Source organism: Pteronotus mesoamericanus, unplaced genomic scaffold (genome assembly GCF_021234165.1).
Source record: "Pteronotus mesoamericanus isolate MK-2021 breed Mesoamerican mustached bat unplaced genomic scaffold, CSHL_Meso_final scaffold_54, whole genome shotgun sequence".
Lineage (NCBI taxonomy): Eukaryota > Metazoa > Chordata > Mammalia > Chiroptera > Mormoopidae > Pteronotus > Pteronotus mesoamericanus.
In genome coordinates, this window is record NW_026555321.1 from 16,994,547 (window position 1) to 17,016,843 (window position 22,297).

General features: G+C 38.5%; 1 protein-coding gene across 1 annotated transcript in view; it reads left to right on the forward strand.

Moving 5' to 3' along the window:
* TBC1D5 (TBC1 domain family member 5) overlaps positions 1-22,297 on the forward strand; it is a 490,954-nt gene that overhangs the window by 261,801 nt on the left and 206,856 nt on the right. Inside the window, exons 7-10 of the mRNA XM_054595215.1 lie at positions 7,088-7,196; positions 8,713-8,802; positions 8,895-8,969; positions 10,042-10,109. Of these exons, the coding sequence (XP_054451190.1) occupies positions 7,088-7,196; positions 8,713-8,802; positions 8,895-8,969; positions 10,042-10,109 (342 nt within the window). The remainder of the gene's footprint in view (positions 1-7,087; positions 7,197-8,712; positions 8,803-8,894; positions 8,970-10,041; positions 10,110-22,297) is intronic.

The window sequence follows — 22,297 nt, forward strand, 5'->3', positions numbered from 1 at the left end:
ACTGACCTTAAACTAAAGTTTATTTTACCACATTGCCCATTTGTCTTCATTTAAAATGACCATTTCCTGGATCTTTGAACCAACTAATTGTTGAGTATGGTCATATTGGCTCGTGATCCAGTAGTGATCATTTTTGATAACTCACAGATGTATCACTATCATCACTGAAGATTTGCTTTCCTAGCTTTTACATGCGTGTGAATGGGAAAAGAGGGACGTGGGAGAGAGCAAGGGGCAGAGTGGTGATAGAGACAAGAACACAGACAGAGAGAGGCAATGAGAAAGAGACAAAAAAGATTAAAATAACCTATCACATCCATATCTTATCTCACTAGCAGCACCATTCATTTAGAATTAATTATGTATTGTGTTACACCTCTATTAAAATACCTTAATTTTTTAACCACTAATATTATTTAACTTTTAACATGTCTTCTTTCCCCAGTAGCATTATATGTGAGTATGTATCATGTGTAGATTTGCTGTTATATACCTTGAACCTTTATAGTTGTTATTTTAAAGATTGAACATCTGTAAGAATGGTTCATCATCCTTAAAATAGTTTTGCTGTGCAATATAAGATCCACTAGCCACATGAGACTACTTAAATTTACATTTAAATTAATTAAAATAAAATAAAAATGGTTTTTAAGTCTCACTAGTCATGTTGGACAGTCAGATATAGACATTTCTGTCATCTCAGAAAGTTCTCTTGGATAGTGCTCATCTAAAAGTTATCAGATGAATGGTAGATTCAGTTAAAATATAATCCATTTTAATCTTTTTAAGAGAAACTATTTCAAGAGTATATTTGTTTCTATAGGTACAATAGGCTATGAGTCAGTCCAGCCTTGGAAAACAGGCTTGAAGAGACAGAATTGACTTTTAATTAGGATATCAGGTTTCGCTAAAATAAATGCCAATTTCGAAATAATTTGTTCTTAATTCTGTATTTCCCTTACAGTATTGCTTACATTATAGACTGCGTGGCAAATTCTTTTTCGTACAGAAAGCTAGATATCAAGCTCTTGCTAATTACCACAAATAGCAAAATAAGTGTGATAGGCTGGGAATGGGAAGAAGGCAGGGAAGGCCTGTAGGGAGGTGTCTAGAGAAGGGAATTTTTTTAATTACGTAAGAAACATCAGTAAACCATGGACTATAAAAGATACTCATTTCAGACAAATTCATAGACATTATTTGGTATAGGATCCTTTTCTCAACCCATTTGTAAACGCCGATCCTTTGATTATGTACCTTATGGTATACTTAATTTATTATAACCTGAGGATATAGCTTTTCCTGATTCCTTTTTTAAAAAGTATTTTTGTTGAGTTTACGCACTTAAATGTGACACTGAATTTAGAGGCTCTTAAAAACTACATTTTGAGAAAAAGTATTATATCTGACAGTCCAAAACTGTTCTCTACTCAGTTCTTTGTGCATTGAGGTGGAGGAGCAAGATTTTTTGATCCAAAGAAGTCCAAACCTGAATCAAAACATCATCATAAATTACTGTAACAAACTGAACTATTGCCTTTGTTTCAGTGGAGTCCGTTATATGAGAACATGTTTCACCTAGGCATAGGAAGAAATGCATTTTAAGCTTGTGAGCAATTGTGCATTCTGTTTTCATGTTTATTTATATGTGTAAGTGATATGTCCTGATGTTTCATAATGGAGAAAAAAGCTTTAAATAAAAGTAAGTTTTTAAAAATTCCTGATACAGAAAGCAAAAAAGCCAGTACAGTTTCTAATTGCCTTTTAGAGTCTCCGAGTTCCCTCATTACCTGTGATTTAAGCTAAAAATGAGGTAATTATAGATAACATCAGTGTTTATCTGGTTGATCTTGGCACCTGCAGCCCTAATGCTGTAGCTCACCCGTATCTGGAGCCACATTTTGCGGTCTGATGCTGACATACCTAACTTACACTTCTATTTCCGTTGATTTTTACTTTAGATGTTCACTGTTGTATTTGAATAGTATTTTTTAAATTATACACTTAAACATGTAAAGCTACCTACTCTTTTACATGGACTGTTGGAATTATGGTATAGTGCTTCATTACATAGAGATTTTCCCCTATGTTTCTAGACAGATTAGAAACAGATTAAAAATTTATTATTTCCTTTTTGCTCTACATTTGATAAAAAATATAATAATGAATAGGGCAGTTTTTCAAATATTGGCATGTACTTTAGGATTTTAGAATTGTATAAACCTTTTTACGCCAGGTTCACTTTTTTTATGTTGTGCTTCCTTACCTTCAGATATTCTACCCATCGAACTCTGAGCTTATCCTGCTTCAGGATCACCTTCATCCTGCCCTGGCCTTTAGTTTTATTGTTATTCTGGTCAGACCTCAAAAATGAGATGACCATGGTTGACCGGCGAAGCTTATAAACTATCCGGTCATCTCTGAGATCCCCTCTAACACCCCTGCCCCGTGGGATAGTTCCCTGACAGCCTTCCCTTACTGGTCTCTGTAACTTGTTGAGCTTCCCCAGAGACGATCCCTTCTCTGCTTTCAGCAGCTTCCATTGTCAGTAAAAACCAAAGTAGCTTCTCCAAACCAAGTACATATTGAAGATTCTAAGAACTAGACTCTATGTAGTCCCTGAGCTCTTTTCAGTTATTGTAGTTGTTTGGGTTTCTTAAGTTAGACCCATAGAGACATTTACCCCTGTCCAAATAATGCCTGAAAATGGAATAGAAACTGTCATATAAAATATACATTATAAAATGTTTTCTCTAGTGTATCATCATTTGGGACAACGATTCAGAAATTTTCTAGTCTAGAAACTTTAACAAAATTTTGCATTATTTAGGTTACAAAAGTATCTAAATAATTATATTTAGGTTTTAACTAGTTTTATACTAATGTTCATAGCTTGGAAAATATTACCTTAAAACACATGAAAAATATTTCCTTATAATCAGCTGTATTTATTCTGTGCATATTCTAGTTAATTTCTATGTTGCTGTTGTTTTTAAACTTTTGCAGGAGGCTTACTTAACTAGGTCTTAGAGGGAAGGCATCAATTGCTGCTGCAAAAGTTGACTTCATTTACTTAGAAATGATTGCAGTGCTCATGGCCAGCAGTTTAAATTAGTAACAGTGTTTTCTGAGGAGCACAGAGGTAGGTTCAGAATTCTTCTCAGCACAATGTTTCCAAGGCAGCCACTACTCGCTCATTAACATTGGCATGAGAAAGGAAACCAGCCTATCTCTGGTGAGATGCTGGTTATGTTTTCAGGGACCCAGTGCCTGCAAGGCAGAGTAATTGCCACTAGATGGCAGTAGTGCTATGTCAGGAGGGTCCTCAAAGCCCAGATCGCAAACTGTTCCATTTGAGGCTTTTACAAATTTAAATATGCCAGAAAGTCTTTAACCACACAAAACAGCTATTGACTTACCTTCCCAGTTCAACTGGTGAAAATTTTTCTCTATACCCTTGGATATTATTTTCAAAAACTAAAAATCTAAGAAGAGAGTATAAGGGCACACTTGTTGCCAGGCGCAATTTTTGTCTTCCATGTCTGGAGTATCACATTCCCCTGCAGTGTTGTCTTCCACGTTATTCCAGGAAGATGCTTAAGCTAATTCTCATTTCTTTTTTTTCTCTTGACATCATATTTAATTTTTCTGAGCCTTAGTTTTCCTCATTTACAAAGAGGTTTAAATATAGACACCCTAGGAGTGTTGTTTAGAGGTTAAAAGTGATATATCTAAAATCGATGTGTTATGACATGGATTTTTAAGCATTTCAATAGCATTATTGCGAAATATTTGCTATTACAGGTACACTATATATTTTTAAAACTATAAGACAAAGTTTAGCAACTACCTTTCCTTTATTTTTTGTTAATTAAATGGAAAATTTCACCAATGGCCCCTCAATACTTACTATTCTTTCCCCATGTTGTCTCCCAAATTCAGCGGTCCGGCTCCCCTCAAAGTGCTGACCTTTCCAACATTTTGCTCTTTGGGGTCCTTTGAACCTCTGACAGCTCATTTCTTGGATGTAGCATGTCAGTGCTTATGAGGCTACTAGTTATTATTTTCTAGACTGAGTTTTAATATTTAGGTATAAAACTATTTTTCCCTCCTTTGTACTATCAGAGTACTATATCTTAACCATATTATTTTATTGGTTTGCACATACATCTTCCCCCTTGACTTTATGCTTATTAAAAAATATCTCCAAGTCTTAAGCATATAGTAGGCACTCTACATTTGTTACATATATTTGGTATCACAGTTTGGTAACAAAACACTATTCCATTGAAGAGAAAAACAATTTAATAGGTTACCTTGTGGCCTTAATGTTACTCTGTTGTTATAACTCTTCATCAGTTTGAGATGTTATACCCTAATTGGAACTGTAAGTACTCATGAATAAATTTAAATGATTGTGAATTTCAGAGAGAGTGTTTCCATTTCATATGCCTCAGTCTCCTTTTCTCTTTACCAACACTGTAATCAAGGCACAGGATCTTATTTAAGCTAACAAATTATTATCCTTCATTATATAAGTAGTGTGTAACTTGACCTTAAAAGGCTGCTGAACTTCACAAGATGGCAATGAATCTAGCCACCAGCTGTGTCTACTTTCACAATACCTTTGAATAGAAGCTGATTTTGCAAGAGGCTGGGGAATCATTGCCTCACCCTTCCCTCTCTGATCTGGAATGTATCGGTGTTTTCAGGCCGGAGAACTGCATCGTCTCGCACAAAATCTGATTCCTCTTGGGTTTAAAAAGCATTTGAAATCTGTGCTTTGTGTTCACAAACCACAAGCTGTGTAAACATAGAGTTTCTGAGATGTACTCCTGTAATGTCCTATGTACTGACTACTGATCTCGTTTCTGAGTATTACTAAAAACTGGATGAAAACAAAACCTGAACAATAAGAGGGATGGATAACATAGGTGAGGTTGTTGGGAAATGGGTAATGTATTTTAAATATTATAGGTAATACAAACAGACTAAAGTGATTTTTAAAACTCTAAGATTTCAGTGACTATTTCTTTGAACTTGGAGTGGCTAAGGACTACTTAAGCATGAAAACAATGGAAAGATCACCAAGAGAAATTAATGTTAGGTTTATATTATATGCAAATTAAAAAGCTTCAGGGTGGAGAAGAATAAAGATGATTGGGTTAAAATACATGCATATGTATGGCAAGCAAAGGTGTGATGTCTTCAATGTATGAAAAACCCCTCTCTTGGACCAGTGATAAGGCATAGTATAATAAAAAGAATTATTATAATATTAACAATAATACTAACTTATTTATTGTTGTGTTATGCTGGGCACCCTTCTGAGGGCCTGGCATCTATTTGTATCCTCATAGTAATTCTTAGAGGGAGATGCTATTGTTATTCTATTTACAGATGATAAACCAGGCTCAGTGAGGTTAAGTAACTTGCTCATGCTTGCACATCTAGTTAAGCAGCTAGTAAACTGTGTGCTGTTTCTGAATGCATGGCTGTCTTTCTGACCCCAGAATGTGGTACTGATATCTCTCTTCCTATACACTATCCTATACTGGTTAACATAGACAAAAGACAAGAAAGGAAGGTTTTTTTAAAAAAAAGAAGAAATGAAATGACCCAAAAGCATGAAAAAATTTTCAGTTTCCTTAATGACGCAAATGAAAATTAAAATAAAAATAAAGTACTATTTCTCTTCTGAATAGAGCGAAGAGAGTAGGAAGCTTACAATGGAGCAGTGGTAGGACGGTATTTCTGGAGTGTGTCCCACTCTGCACACTGAGCCATGAGGCCCTCCTGACAGAGGCTTCATGTGACTGGGGGTCATGGCACCGGGCTGAGGCCAGAGGCTGTCCTGCTTGTGGCAGTAGGGAATTCCATGCCATTGTCTCAGTAACTCTTCGGGAAAACTGGAGAAGATGCAGCGTGCTCCACAGCCTGGTTTTTGAGCTTCAAGTGTACAGTTGGTTACATTCCTGTGGCTAAGATAGCATAGTGTGCAAGGCTGTCCTTTCTCAAAATGTATACATGCAGGGTCTGGTCAGTGATAACTGCATGTATATGTGGAAGGATGACTGAGGTTTTAGAGGCTTCTTTTTTAGAAAGTCTCTGAAGAGGTTGCCAGGCTTTTAGCTTTGATATGAAATTTTCAAATTATGCGTCTCTTGTAGCATTATGATATCTGAAAGAAATTTAATAAAGCTGTATTCAGTTGCCTCAACTGTTGACAAATGATTCTTGATGTTTAGTTTGGTACAGGATGCCGGGAATATAAGTCTACTTCCTTTATTCAAACTCAGTAAATGGTTTGGGACAATTAATTTCCAATTGTTTCCCAGTAGAGCAGATTTACTTGTATATTAATGAGGCACAGGTGTTAGGCCCCTGGTGTCTGCGTGCCTGGGAGGCATATTTCAGTTGTTTATCTACTCAGCCATAGGTACTGCAAGGTACTCAAGCTTGCCTTTAACAGTTTTTACAGTGAGGCTTTTTAATTTTTTGATTTTTTTTCAAATTTGCCTGCACCTGTTAAAATTTTAAAACTGATCATGTAGAAAGAAGTTGCAGAGATTTTAATAGTAAATAGCACTAAAAGTTATAGAAAGTCGTCTTCTGTTATATTTACCCGCCCAGCCTGACATAAAGGAGAAATGGGTTCATTTAAACAGATATTTCATGTGTCGAGCCAATGAAATCAACAATACACTCTTTTTTGCTGTGTATTTTTTGGAGCATGTATATCTTTGTCAATGGCTAAAGCAGTCATAAGCTTGTATTAATATTCATTTTTTATCTTGTCTATTCACTGAACTGCACTACCAACATTTTAGAGGGAATGGAATAGCCTCCATAGACATTATGAATTTCAGTAGCTGGCATAATTATAGCGATCTACATATTCATTAAATCTACAGAAGAACTCTGTCCAAAAAGACAGCCATGCGTTCAGAAACAGTGCACAACTAAATTTATACGTTTTAAAAGTTGCATTTCTTAGACTTATTTAAAATTAATTTCCTGTAGCACTTCTCTCCAAGCAGCAGAATTTTAACAAAAGGATCCCCATGCTTTGGTTTCTTGCATATAGGAAAGAATGGGAAGAACTATTTGTAAACAACAATTACTTGGCAACAATAAGGCAGAAGGGGATTAATGGGCAGCTGAGAAGCAGCAGGTTCCGCAGCATTTGCTGGAAGGTAAGAAGAAAATATTTATTTACAGTTTGTGGTTGCAGTATATCAACACATTACCTGATGCCCTGGAAGACTACCCATTCAGGGGATCACTGAATTTTCCAAGAGACTTGACTTTCAGTTTTTTGGCCATCCGTGTTTATCTTTCATAGGACATTTACTAATGAGGTTGAACCACCTTAGTTTTGAATAACTGGGGTGGTAAGGAGTGATTTGAAATAACTGTTTTTTCATCTCATTTGATGCTGCAGAATTCAAAGCAGCAACACCTTTACATTCCCCACAGGCTTTGCAGAGATCCCTGGTGCTGGGCAGAGCACAGGGGATTAACTTTCAGGCTCCTATTATATCTTGTGCTGTCTTTTAGTAATCCTCCCTTTTTTCTTCATAAATAGTGGATAGAAAAGAATTTTTATGTCTCCTTTACTGTAAACACAAAGTGTGGGGCAGCAAGAAGTGGAAGGAAATTGAGTTAATGTCTTTCCAAGAGAAAGGCCATTGGTTACCAAAACTGGTAATAATAATCTGCAATTTTCTTTTAATTGCTCGGAAATATTGTCCCTTTTTTTTAAAAAAAATAAATTAATTTAGGTTTAGTCTCATTTCTAAAATGACTTATATTGAAAGTTTTTTAGGGTAGATTTGCATGCATTGAGCATCCAGAGTCTACAAGTAAAGATAGTAAGAAACATGAGGTATTAGACAGTTTTAGATTTAATAATTTAGATTTAATAATTAAAATACATTTTTCTTCTGTGAGATGCAGGCATTAAAGGCAGGAGACCTGCTGATGGTATATTTGTATACAAATAGTTGTGCCTCACCCCCCTACCCCATTCTTTGTTGTTTAACTTTTAGTATCCTTCATTTGCTGAAAATAAACTCAAATCCAGATTTATTTTAATGTTGTATTAAGCTAAATTAAATCAGATTTGTCTTTTTAAGAATGCTTGTTATTTTTATAAGCAGATTGCTAGTTATAAATTAAATTTTCTACTGTGAAAGGAATGACTTCACTTCTCAGGCTGTGTCCTCAGATTGCTCTTCTCTGTCTTTTAACCGCTTCATTTAAGACAAATCTTAACCTTGAAATTACTAATTAGACCTTATGCCTGTTAATGTCCTCTCTTACCCCTAAACAGTACTTCTCCATTTCACTAGCATAACAATTCAGGACTGTAAAATCGGAATTATACTTGAACCTCAATGCATTCTTGTTCATTTTCAATATAAATTTGGAGAGAAGGTTGATTCCATTTTGTGGTAAAGCTTTTGGGATCTTCGTGGTTTTTCTGTGTTTTTGTTTTTTGGCCTTTGTTCACATTTTGAATTGTCCAAATATGTATTTCTTACATATACATATATATCTCCAAATATAATTTATCAAGAATTGTAATGATGATAGGAATGTGAAATACCAGGAGTATGAATACTTCAATTTTCAGGTGATTCTGCTTGTCATAGTTTCACATTTTACTTCTTATGATTTTTACAAAAGTTTCTTTTTTTTTCTTGACAGTTGTTTCTTTGTGTTCTTCCTCAAGATAAAAGTCAATGGATAAGTAAAAGTAAAGAATTAAGAGCATGGTATAGCAACATTAAAGAAATAGTGAGTTGTACTTTAATTAATATAATTGATTTCAAATATGTGCTTTAAAGTCCAGTGGCCTCTGATCTTTGTGTGTTTTCTTTCTTTACCAGCACATCACAAACCCAAGGAAGGTGGTTGGCCAGCAAGACTTGATGATCAACAATCCCCTTTCCCAGGATGAAGGGGTAAAGTTTGTCTTTAGTATGTTTATCAGACTGGTTATCAGTCACCATAAAAGCAGCTCCTTTTTTAACCACACATATTATCCCACCTAAAAACTGATGGAAACTATTTCATGCTGTATACGTACTGTGTTGTAGGAAGTGTATGATCTTTTCTGTGGAATGGCACTACAAAGAAGTCCCAAGGGAATCTGTAAGAATTAAGGACAAGATAGAAGAGCTTACGATGAGGATGGAACTGTTTTACCAATGATTGTAGTAGGGAGCAGGGAGGAAAACCTCCCTTTATGATAAAAATAAAGGAGGGTTCACTTGGTAGGACTAACTCACAGGAAGAAAGGACACTATTTGTACTGAGTCCAGGAAGAACTTTTTAATCAGGGAAAAGATTAGGCCTAGCTTCACTCATATTCTCAGGAAGAATAGGAATAATTACTACTTTACAGGTGTTGTATAACTTCTTTAATTACTGCTCTGCTCCAAATCCTAGTTCCCCTGATACCAGAAAAATTTTCCAGTTAATATGTAACATTAACATTTCTTTTCTCTGATACATATAATTATTATAATGTAGTCCATGGTATAGCAGCATAAAATACTGTTAATTTAAAACTTTACTAAAATTCACATTTTGAAAAGTACATAAAAATCTACAGAAGACCAAGCTTTGTAAAAAAAAACATTAGAAATCTTTCTTAGTGTATTGGGAATTCAGGTCAAGTTCATGTGGGGACCAGTTGGGCTGTGGCCCTGCTCTAATCCAAGCAGACCTTTTTGTTGTTGTCATGGGAAGTAGCAGGTATATAACAGTAAAAGTATCATTCACTTTATATAGGTAACAGAAAAAATTAAACATATACAGTAATATCACTGGAAAAATAAATGTTAGAATAAGGATATGTTTCTGAGAGTAAACTAGATTTTAATAAAAATCACTTTAATTTCAGGTTTCCCATCTGCAAAGTGAAATAACTCAGAGAAAGATAAATGTTATGATTTAAATTATTAAATTGAGATCATAAAAATCAAGCAAAGGTATGAAAACATTTTAAATAGATTGTTCTCCTTATTTCAGAGTCTTTGGAACAAATTTTTCCAAGATAAAGAACTTCGATCAATGATTGACCAGGATGTCACAAGGACGTATGTAGAACTATTTATAAATTACTTTCAATAACTCAAATTAGTGTTACCTTTTTGTATTTTAGCAAAATACAAAATCAATAGAGGAGCTTCTGTTAATAACAAAGTTATTTTGGCCAGATTTTGCTAATAACTATCATTTCCTATTCTTAAAATACAGATTTCTGTGTGCCCTTTTTCAAAATAAATTATTGTATTTATAATATGATACTCTTAAAATAATATTTAATCATTTTTCAATTTCCAATATTTATTTGGAGTCATGCACTATAATTAAGGTTATATTATGTATTCATAATATTTTGTATCGTTAGATTTATCTTTTGCTTTACACCTCTGAATTCCTTTTTAGCCAAATTACTTTTAAAATGACAACTATTAATTTTACCCTCCTTATTTCTCTTCATTTTGAAGCCATTGAGGTTTGCAAACAACCTCTTCTCTCAGTCTACTCAATATTTACCATGTGAAAAAGTAGTTTCTTATTTAGCATATAGTCAATATCCATAACTTTTTATACATTGACTTCATCTTTCTGAGTTGAGTAGTGAGAAGTACATGGAATTCGTGTAGGAAGAGCCTAGAGTAAGTTCTAGCAACGTATGCTATAATCTTGGGCAAATTACTTTCAATGAATGTCTTTCTCCTCTGTGTCCTTTTCTATAAAAGGGGGATGACAGTAATCACCTCACAGTATTTTTATAGATGAATGAGTATATGTTGTAATAGTTATAAATGAATATGTTTATACTTTAAATTATAAATAATCACATACATGTTAATAAATTTGAATTAATCATGGGGGTCTAGGGTGAGCCTTGTGTATGCAAAGTCATATGCCTCTGGTGCCTTCTTCGGAGGCCTTATGTAGCTTTGCCTATCCGCCTACTCTTAGTTCAACTGCCTCCCATTAGATCTATTACAGTGTCAAGGCCCCTGGCTCTCTGATGTTCCTCTCTTTCCAGGTCCAAGCATGGAAAATCAGATGGCATGGGCTACTGTTAAGGTTATTCAACATATTTAACACATGAAGTTTGTTTTAAAATGAAAATAATTGAGAGGAATCATGAGTTCAGAGTACAACAAAATCTTATAAAATTGGCAAGAGTAATATGGGGACGGGAGGTATGGAATCATTTTGATGAGCTGAGTTATCCCGTTACCAGGAGTAACCAGTTACAGGGAAGCTACTCTCAGAGGTGTGCGATGGTAGTGCTTGATGTCCCCAGTATCTATGTCAGAAAGTAAAACGCCATTGTGTTGGTGCACAGGAGGCACTCAATTAATGCTTATTGAATAAAACAAAAAGAATAAATTTCCTCATCAGTTATTTAAGACACTAGGTCATCAATGGCAGTAAAACACACCTCTAAAAACAAAATTCAAGGTATATATTGCTAACCAAGCAGTAAAAGCATCTCTTTTTCAAGAATTGTGAGGCAGTTATCTTAGAGAACTTGACAACTGCAGCTTGAAGTGGCTAATAAGGATGATAATCTATCTCTCTCATTAGATGGAAATGGAGGAACCATGTCACTGGGCAGAGGCACACACTCAGGGGCCACACGGGCACATTGGTTAAAAGAAGTAGCAAACAAGAGAAGGGGAAGGTAAAACTCAGATAGCCAAGTCAAGGGGGAAGTGGCACTGGAGGCCTATTCGTCATTTTGGTTACTTAGCTCAAACATTTTTGCTTTCCTGTGTTAGAAAGTGTTATTTTTTGAAAGCAGTATTCTTGTAACTATTTAGTTTCATATTTTCTATGCATTTTTCTTATAAAAATGTGTGTGTGTGTGTGTGTGTGTGTGTGTATGTCTCACATATATGGCTAATTGTTTTCCTTACAACTTGCTTCCACTGGTACATTTTAATTAAGGTAGCAAACCCAAGGTTCAGAGAAACCCTGTAGTTCATTGCATAGGTGGAGGAGGTTGCATATGTTCTCTCCCAGAAGGCTCTCCTATGGCCCTGTCCACATTTAGAGTAAGTTTCCTTGCCATCTCTCTATACATTTTGTGGCAAGTAACAGCTTGTAGGGTAAGACTGACATTCTTATTTTAAAGCCACCAAACTGCTTAATCAAAACTGAATAGCTTGAATACTTTTACTACTTTAGATAATACAGTCTCTTTATAAGGCACTACGTGATCTAAAATCCATGATTTCAATCCCATCTGTAAGGCAGCTCATGATATAATAGGAGAAGAAAGGAAGTACAGCTCAGTGAATGTTACACAGGGTCTATTTATTGTCTACTCTGTTCCAGGCTGATCCTTTGCAATGTGAGGACAGAGTGGTGCACAAGACAGACAAGGTCTTGCTATCACAGAATGTACATTTCAGTGTAGGGGGTTGGCGGGGGTGACATCATAAGCATGTATAGATAAAGAGTGTAACTATAGAGGGTGGTAATTGCTGTGAAAAGATAAAGACAGGTAATGGAATAGCTAGAGTAGATGGCCACTTTAGGACTAGTGACCAGAAAAGGCATCTTTGAGAAGATGACATTTGAGGTGAGATGTGAAAAATTTTTTATAGCCAGTCATGTGAAGACCTAGGGGAAGAACATTCCAGGCAGAGGAAATGTCCCTCAGTTAAAATTCACACAAGCTCAGTATTTAGAGGAACAAAGGGAAGGCAGGTATGGCTGGAAGAAAGCAATTTAAGTAGGGAAATTGAGAGGAGGTCAAATGCCAGACAAGCAGTCCTACAGACCACAGTAGGGAGTTTGGATTTTATTCTAATTGCAACGGGAAGCCATTAGAGGGTAGTGACCAGGGGTGTGATATCTAATAAGGTAATTCTGGCTGCTCTGATAGTGGGGTGAAGGTGAAGGTAGAAATGACTCTTTTGCAGTATTTCAAGTTAAGCAATGTTAGTGACAAACTAAAGAAGGTTAAGAATAGATAGATTGAGGATATACATTTTATATTTTTAAAACAAATTGGGGAGTCATTATACATAGTTTTCTCACATCACCTATGCTCCATTTGTACTGCTGTTTCAGGTTCTTTTTACCTCCTACCTTGAGTCTCTTGTTTAATTGTCCTCTTGGATCTATTATTACCTGTCTCTTCTGGTACTATCCACGTGTAACAGCCCTATTTTCTCAAAGCACATTTCTAGTTACAATACTTGCTTAATCTTGAACTTTTATGACTCTCTGTGGTCTTCAGAAGAATGGGCTTGCTTAACACACACAGCTCCCTTTTAGGGTTTCCATTTATCTTTCTGTTATTGATTTCTAGTTTAATTCCATTGTGGTCTCAGAGCAGACATTGTATGATTTCCATTCTGTCAAATATGTTAAGTTGTGTTTTATGGTCCAGGATGTGGTCTGTGTTGTGACTATTCCATGTAAACTTGAGAAGAATGTGTATTCAGCTGTTGTTTGATATAGTGTATAGATGTCAATTATATCCAGTTGATTGATGATGTTGTTGAGTTCAACTATGTCCTTTCTGATTTTCTGCCTGCCAGATCTGTTTAGTTCTAACTGTGGGGTGTTGAAATTGCCAACCATGTTAGAGGATTCTCTCACTTCTCTTTGTAATTTTAGCAGTATTTTCCCTTAAATAGTTTGATGCTCTTTGCTTAGGCTCATTTATAATGATTATTGTGTCTTCTTAGAGAAGTGACCCCTTTATTATTATGTAATGCACCTTTTTATCTTTTAATTTGTGTTAGCATGGTATGTTCTTCATTCATTTATTTTCAATGTGCAATACATGAGTCTCTGTATTTAAGGTGGGTTTCTTATAGCCAACACAGAGTCAGGTCTTGTTTTTTTTGATTCGTGCTTACAATCTCTGTCTTTAATTGGTATATTTAGACCATTGATGTTCAAAGTGATTGTAGATGTAGCTGAATTACTATCAATTATATGTTATTGTTTTCTATATTGTTACTCTTGTTCTTTGTTCCAGTTTTTGTCTTCTATTCTTTTTCTGCCTTTCATTGTATAAATTGAGCATTTTATATTATCTAAAATATTTTTATTATATTTTTTCTTAACATATTGGTTGTATTTCTTTTTTAACTTTGGTGGTTGCCATAGAATTTGCAATATGCATTTCAACTAATCCAAATCTACTTTCAAAAAACACTATACCACTTCACAGATAGTGCATGTACCTTATAATAACAAAATAATTCTAATTCCTCCTTCCTGTTTCTTTATCATTTCTGTCAATTTTTCACTGATACATAAACATATGTAAGCATATATATACACACCCATATGTATGTATGTGTATATACACACACACAAACTACATAGTTGAATACACTGTTGGTGTTATTATTTTGATCAATTTATGTTAATTAAAAATTAGGAAAATCAATGTTTTTATTTTACTTTTACTTAAATACTCCTTATGTTCCTCCTTTATGTAGATCTGAACTTCCGACCTATGTTATTTTTCTTTTCACTGAAGAACTTTTAAATAATTTCTTGTTAGGTAGGTCTACTGGTAACAAATTCTCTATTTTGGTCTTTTTCACGACTATTTTTTTTCTACTTTTCAAAAGATAATTTCACAGGAACAGAATTCTAGGGGTTTTTTTCCTCTAAACATTTTAAATATTTCACTCCATTTTCTTCTTGCTTACATGGTTTTTGAGAAGTTGGATGTAATTTGTATCTTTTGATATGGGTAAGAGTTTTTTCTCTTCTTTAAAAGCTTTTTCTTATTTTTTATTTATTTATTTAATTAACTAATTTGTAGTTTGAAAATATCATGCCTGGGTGTAGTTCTTTTGGCCTTTATTTGGCATGGTTTTCTCTGAGCTTCCTGGATCTGTGGTTTGGGAATTTGGGGAATTTCCTAGTCATTATTGTTTCAAATATTTATTATTCCTTAATATCTTTCTTCTCCTTTTGATATTCCCATTATGTGCATGTTACACCTGTTATAATTGTCCCACAGTCCTTGGATTTTCTGTTCTTTTTTTTGTTTTGTTTTTAGTCATTGTTCTCTTTGCCTTTTAGTATCCAAGGACTCAATATATTCTCTTGCCGAGAGATTCTTTCATCTCTCAGGTTCAGTCTATTAATATGTCCATCAAAGGCATTCTTTATTTATTACAGTGTAATCTAGCATTTCTTTTTTGCTTCTTTCTTAGGATTTCCATTTCTCCGCTTACATTGCCCATCTGTTCTTATATGCTCTTACTGTATATATTCTATAGAGCCCTTAGCATAGTTGTAAATGAATAACCAGTGGGGTCCCTCTGCCTGCCACACATAGGCAATAACTCTAGAATCAGAGTCCAGTGGAAAGAAAATGAAATATATATATATATATATAATTTCTTGGTGCTGCCAGAAATATATATATAAATGAAATAATATATATACATGTATATGATTTATATCACATGTATGATATATATCACATGTATATAATCATATACATATAATACATATAATATATATATGATTTCTTGGTGCCACCAGAGGAGCAAGCAAGCTGCTGGTGGTCGCTACTGCAGTGGTTTCCTGTGGCTCTGCATGCAGAGGAGGGGCACTTCACTTATTGCTGGGTCACCTCCCAGAACCTGCTGGCCTTAATTTCCTTTCCCCACCCCACCACCCCCTTCTTACCAGCCTTGCTTATAATATCTGCAGTGCTCTGGGTCAGACCTGAAGTGCTCAGGGAAGGGTTTGGGGCCTGATTCTCTCTGACTGCACTGGGGTTATAGCCAACTGGCCCACTTGAAGGAAGCGTATTGGGCTTGTTGTCCTCGTGCCAGAGGTATGACCACGGCTTCCTGCTTGAGGGAGGGGCATGGGGCTTGCTGAGCCATGCCAGAGGTGTGGGCCACGGGTTGGCGGCAGCTGCCATGGTACAGGACATGTCGTTGTCCCAAGCCTCTCCTAGTCCACCAGCTGAGCCTCCTGGAGCCCACCACCCTAGCCTCCCCCCATCCTCCTCCCAAGCCTTCTCCCCACCCTCCTACCCAAAGCCTAATGGCTCCCAACAGGCAGGTACTGGAGCGTTATGGCAGGGAGCACTTGTAATCCCTCCCACTGGGTCCCTGGCTCTAAAGAACTCATCCAGAACAGATCCACCAGCTAGGGGATGGGGGAGTGAAAGCGCTGTTAGCACATGTTCCATCTTTTAAAGACCTCCCGTAATCTCCTGTGCATTGAAGTGGATGGCAGGGGATGAAGTGGGATGGGACATACCCTCCCATCCAATCACTCTCCTGGTTTTTGGTGCCAGTGTTGCATGCCTTTTTGGTGTTATGTGGGCATTGTACCAGTTGCCAGGGCAACAGATGCATGCACTATCTTCAGCACCTCTCTGCCCTTCTCCATTTCTGGGAGGTGTTCCCCTATACAGTTTCAGTGTAACACTCTGGGCAATTGTAATCTTATGAGGCCAGATGGACAAAAGTCTCATTCTTCTGTAACTACTTACTGCTGACCAAAGAACATAGTCCTACCTATCTCCTCGTCCAGTGATCTCTACCTAACAAAAGGGGTCTGGAGTGGAGGGGAACCTTCACACAAGGGAGAGGGATCTTGCAAAATCCAGATTAGTTAGTTGTCCCCAAAAAGTGGCATGTGCAATTTCGAAAGGATGGCATTACTGGATGAGTTGGCATCCTTGTGTTCTGGAGGTGACAATTTTGGCAAGCAGGTTAGAAGGCACAATCAAAACTAGACCAATTAATTAAAAAAGGTAGGGACTAATTCTACAGTGTCCCTGATTAAGAGAAAGAATGGCTTCCTTGGAGGAAAGTGTGGCTTCCTTGGAGGAAGCATGTCATACCTGTCTGAAGCCTTACTGCCTACTATACTCAAATCGAGCTTAACGGACTATCCTGAGATTCCCCCCTTAAACACTCCTGGACCTTTTCTGTCCAAACTATTAAAGCAGGAAAGAAAGCAGTTTTAAAGCACAGCTGATAGGCCATCCCACACTTCACCAACTCAACAGCTTAGTCCAACCAAACTGTTGAGTCCCAGAAGGTGGTGATGCAGATGGGCTTCTCAAGTGTGGCCTACACCTTTTCTGAGTCCACAGGACTGTCTTTTGAGAAGACATTCAGTTGCAAGGCCTTTGCTGGCAGGATACTAAACAGTGACAATTTGATAACATCAGGTGAAACCAGTTCAACTCTCATGTGAAAAGACACTTTGAAGACAGCTGTACTAGAGTCCAATGATCATGAGTAAGCATTGTGAATTTCCTTAAAACCTTGATTCTTCTCCCTCTCATTATCCTCATTGACCTCAAAAAGACTGATAGTTTTCAATTTTGCCTCATCGTTTGCATAAAAACAAGACCAGCACTGAACACATAGGCTTTTTAAAGTCTGCTTTGCTGCAACTTTCACAAATAACCTTCAGATTGACCCTTCTACAGCCCTTCAGGATATAGAAGTCAAGTCCTCAACGGCCATTGGCTTTGCCTGCAGTACCTGTATTCCTCAAGTCCTTGAGGTTCTCATTGTGTGTTAAGGTTCCTCCTCGCCATCATTCAGGAAAGTAACCTTTATTCCCTCCCTGGAAAGACTACCATGAACCGCATGACCAAACAAAGTACCAAGACATTTTTCCAGTGGGCTTTTGTTAGCTTCCAAAGTGAATCTTAGTTTCTCAAGGCTTTCTAGTAACAACCAGAGCCCAGGCATGCGTTCTTCAGGCATGACATTCCAGTCAAATTCTTGGTTATTAAAACTATTAGTTGAAACCAGTCTTACTAGTTTCATACAAAGGAAATTTTATATCCTTACTCATTAAGAATGCCAAATTCCAGAGGGATCAGATAGGAGAAAAATGCAAAGCAAATGAAAAATCCTTGTTCTTCCAATATCTACCAAAATTGCATTTCCATGCCTTATACCTTTCATTACTTTTCCACTTGGTGTGAAGTTTTAACTCTCCCTGGAAAAACTCAATTTCTTTTCAAAACATAAACCAAACAAAAATATTCAAAATAAAAAACAGACTTCCAAAAATAAAAAATAGGATGGTACTAAAACTAACCTTAGAATCTTGTCTCCCACCAACTGGCCTCACTGATCAGTCACTCAGACAACCTTTCTCAGGTCCCGAATGGTAGTAGTTGAGCCTGTTCATCTAATGAGATGGAGAAAAAGGCATTCTTCATTTCTAGGACTGAAAACCATTTGCCATCTCCAGACACCGTAGTCAACATAGTATAGGGGTTGGGCACTGTCAGATGAATGTCCTGAACAATGTCATTTATAGCTCTAAGCTCTTGTACAAATTAATATTGATCCAAGTCAGCCTTTTTGACTGGCAAAATGGGAGTGTTATAGGAAGACTGGCATGACCGAATTAGTTCTGATTTTAAGAATTTCTGCAATAGTGGCTGAATCCCCCCTAAAGTCTCCTTTTTGAGGAGGTGCTGTTTCTTCCATAGGGTCCGCAGCCCCCTCTTTAAGGCTGACTTTTATGGGTTGGACATTAACTGCTTTACCTGGGGTTCCATCAGCACAAATGGTTTGATTGGCATGTTCATAGCTCTCAGGTGGGAAGAGTTCACTTCAGGACCTTCTGGGGAAGTCAGGAGTGCCTGGAGTTGGAGAGAATGTTCCATCATAACCTCTATACATAGTTGCTGCTTTTCAGGAGAAAAAGTTATTTAGGCATGCAATTTGCAAAGTAAGTCTCACCCCAGCAATGGGATAGGGCAGTCTGGCATTTAGAGAAAACTATGCACGATCTTTTCATCCTCAAGCTAACATTCTAGAGGTTGAAGGAATGCCTGTTTTTGTAATTGTCCAGTCATTCCAGTAACCATTACTGTATCTGAACTTTTCTTGGTTACTCTTTTACTGAGCACTGCATATGTAGCTCCCATATCTACACAAAAATCAAATCGCTTGTTCCCCACCATCAACTGTATCCAGGGATCCTGTGGGGATATAGTAAAAAGTTGGGAGATGTCCAAGGGGACACCTGGCATCTTCATTCATCATCAGACTCCCCTTGTCATTTTAGCATTCCCTGGCAAGAGTTTCCATCCCTACTTTCCCTTTTGAATTTCAGGCACTCCTTTCTTCAATGGCCTACCTCCTTGCAATAGGCCTCCTTGCATTGATTGGCACCTATTGGGCCTCTCTTTTTCTCTTTAGGGTCCTGCCTCTTCCTTAAGTCTTGCCACCGTGTTTCCAAGAACATAGTGCCCTGCTTTATCTTCTTTGGTTCCCAGGCACTGGCTATGTCTACCAGCTGAGAGGGATTCATTCCCAGTGCCCTATCTAATCTCTGGAGTTTCTTTCTGACATCTGGGGCACTTTGCCCAATGAAAGTCTTGTTCATCATCCCTGCATTATCTGGTACCTGCAGATGAGCATCAGTGTACTTTCCGTAGGCCTGATAGATCCTCTGTAAAAATTCAGAAGGGTCCTCATCTGGTTTTTGCTAAAGGGCCTGTATCATATTCAGGCTCTTTTGTTTAGGCACCCCTTTCTTAAGCCCTTCCAGTATGCACTTTCTGTAATGTTCCAGGAAGGCTAGGTCCCCACCATATGGATTCTGATCAGGCTCTGTCAAGAGAATTCTCCCAGTTGGGTTGGGAATCCCATTGGGATTCTCTTGGTGGAGACATTGAGCCTCTTCATGAGCCTAGTTTATAACCAGCTGTCTCCCATCCGTTATTAACAAGATATTGAGGAGAGCTGGTGTATCTGCCCATGTTGGATGACGAGTGACAAAGATGGAGGCAGTAAGATCTGCCATTCTTTGAGGATCATCCCTATATGAGGGGTTGGAATTGTTCCTATTCAGTAAGTCTGAAGTGGAGAACAGAGTATGAGCCCAATAGTAGCCAGCATGTGGCCTTCCTGATTTACTCCACCTCTGGGATATTGTCTCAAAGGAAACTGCCTTGCCTTGCTCCAGATAGGGAGGCTCCATGGCCAAACTGGGTGCCCTGACAGGTCTTCAAGGGACAGACTCATCCTTCATCATAGAGGGGCAGGGCCATTGCCTCTTTGGGCTCTATTTTGGGGGTAGCTTGCGGTAGGAAAGGCGATGGAGGGGGTCCTCTTGCTATGAACCTTGAGTTCCCTTGAGTTCAGGGCATTAATGAGGCCCATTTCCTCATTCTCATTTTCTTCCTTGCCTTCTCTGCACCATTAAGCAGACCTCTGTCTCTGGTGAAATCCTACTATGCAATCCTATAAATTCCTTGACATAATGGATTTCATCCCATTTATGCAACTGTTGGCAATACTGTTCCAGTTCCATAATAGCATAGTTAACTAGGGAACCACTCATGGGCCACCTTTCCCCACGATCCAAAAGATATGTAAGCCACACAATATTACAGTAATAAACCAGTACATCCTTGGATATTGGATAATGGCTATACGTTCCCAAGTCTGCTAAAATTCTATCCAGTGGGCTCCCTCCAGGAACCAACCCAGAAGGGCCCCTGCTGGCCCAGATACACAACAGTCCCAACCTTATGACCAAAAGAAGTCAGGCAACATGGGAACATACAGAGGAAACTGGCATCCACCAATCCATTATTATAACAAATGCTTACAAGCAAGTTTTTCTGCCAGCCAATCTCACAATCATTGAACTCAAGCAATGGCCTCCCCAGAAATGGCTGGTTCTCACTGGACTCCAGTTCACAGCCCTAAAACTCAGGTGAACCTTCCTCGTTCCCAGATTTTCTTTCCACCTGTCAGGTGTGTTTAGGTGGCCGACACCCCTCCACCCCCTGCCACCATGGTTGTGCAGAGGAACTCACAGCAACTGGGAAGCTCCACGGTCCCACACCCTGGTGGGGCTCCACCTGCCACAAGTGGCTAGGGCCTCACAGTGGGTGCCATTACTATAACAGAACAGCCAGTGGGGTCCCACTGCCTGCCACCCATAGGCAATAACTCTTGAGACAGAGTCCAGTAGAAAGAAAAATGGAATTTATATATAGAGAGAGAGATTCCTAATAATGTATATTAGATTTCTTTGTGCCCAACACCACTCCTGCTGTCAGAAGAACGAGTGAGCTGCTGGTTGGTGGCTCCTGCGGTGGTTTTCCACAGGGTCACACACAGGGGGTGGGGCAAGGCTTGTCATGGGGCCACCTCCCAGGACCTGCAGTGCTCAAAGTCAGGGCAGAAGTGCTCCGGGAGGGGCATGGCACCTGACCCTCCCTGGCTGCACTGGGGCCTTGGCTCACAGGCAGGCAGTAGCCACCATGGCTTCTTGCCTGAGAAGTGGTGCAGGGCTTGCTGGGCCCTTGTCCGAGGCATGGGCAGCGGGTACGCTGCAGTCGTTATGGCTTCCCTCTTGGGAAAGGGCACAGAGCTTGTCATCCAGAGCTGGAAGCGTGGGCCGTGGGTGGGCAGTAGCCCCACAGCTTCCTGCTTTGTAGCGGCAGGGGATTTGTCAGCCCAAGCCTCTCAGAGTCCACCTGCCAAGCCTCCTGAGACTGCTGTCCTCACTTACCTCATTCCCTCCTCCGGAGCCTCCTGCCCTTCCCTCCTACCTGGAGACTGCTGGCTTCCAGACAGGCAGATCTTGGAGTGCTATGGCAGGGGGCACTCGGAATTCCTCCTGTTGGGTCCCAGGCTCAGGAAAGCTCAGCCCCCAGCTGTGGACCCACCAGCCAGCAGATGGGGGATTGATAGCACTCCATTTGAGGGCGCTCCACCGTTTAAAGACCCCGCATAATCCCCCACGCGGTGGAGTGGTTGGGAGGATTAGTCCCTCCCATCCAGTCACCTTCCTGGTTTCTGGCACCAGCGTTACATGCTTTTGTGTTATGCGCAGGTTGTCCCGGTTGCCCGGGTGACACATGCATGCACCATTTTCGGTGCTTCTCCACCCCTCCTCATTTCTGGGGGTAGGGAGATCTCCCCCCCTTACATAATTAACATACTTTTTAAAAATTCCTGAACTCTTAATTCTAGCATATCTGCCTTGGCTTGTTCTGATGCTTGTTTCTTCTCTTCAAATTGTGCTTTTTGCCTTTTGCTATGTCTTCTAATTTTTTCTTGATAGACATAATGTATGGGTAAAAGGAACTGCTATAAATAGGTCTTTGGTAATACGGTGATACAATGATGGGGAGAGGAAGTGTTCTGTAGTGCTATGATTAAGTATCAGCCTTTTAGTGAGCCTGTGCCTCTGGACTCTGGCCTTCCCAAGTGTTTCTCAGTCTCAACAACAACATTCCCACCCCTTGCTTAGA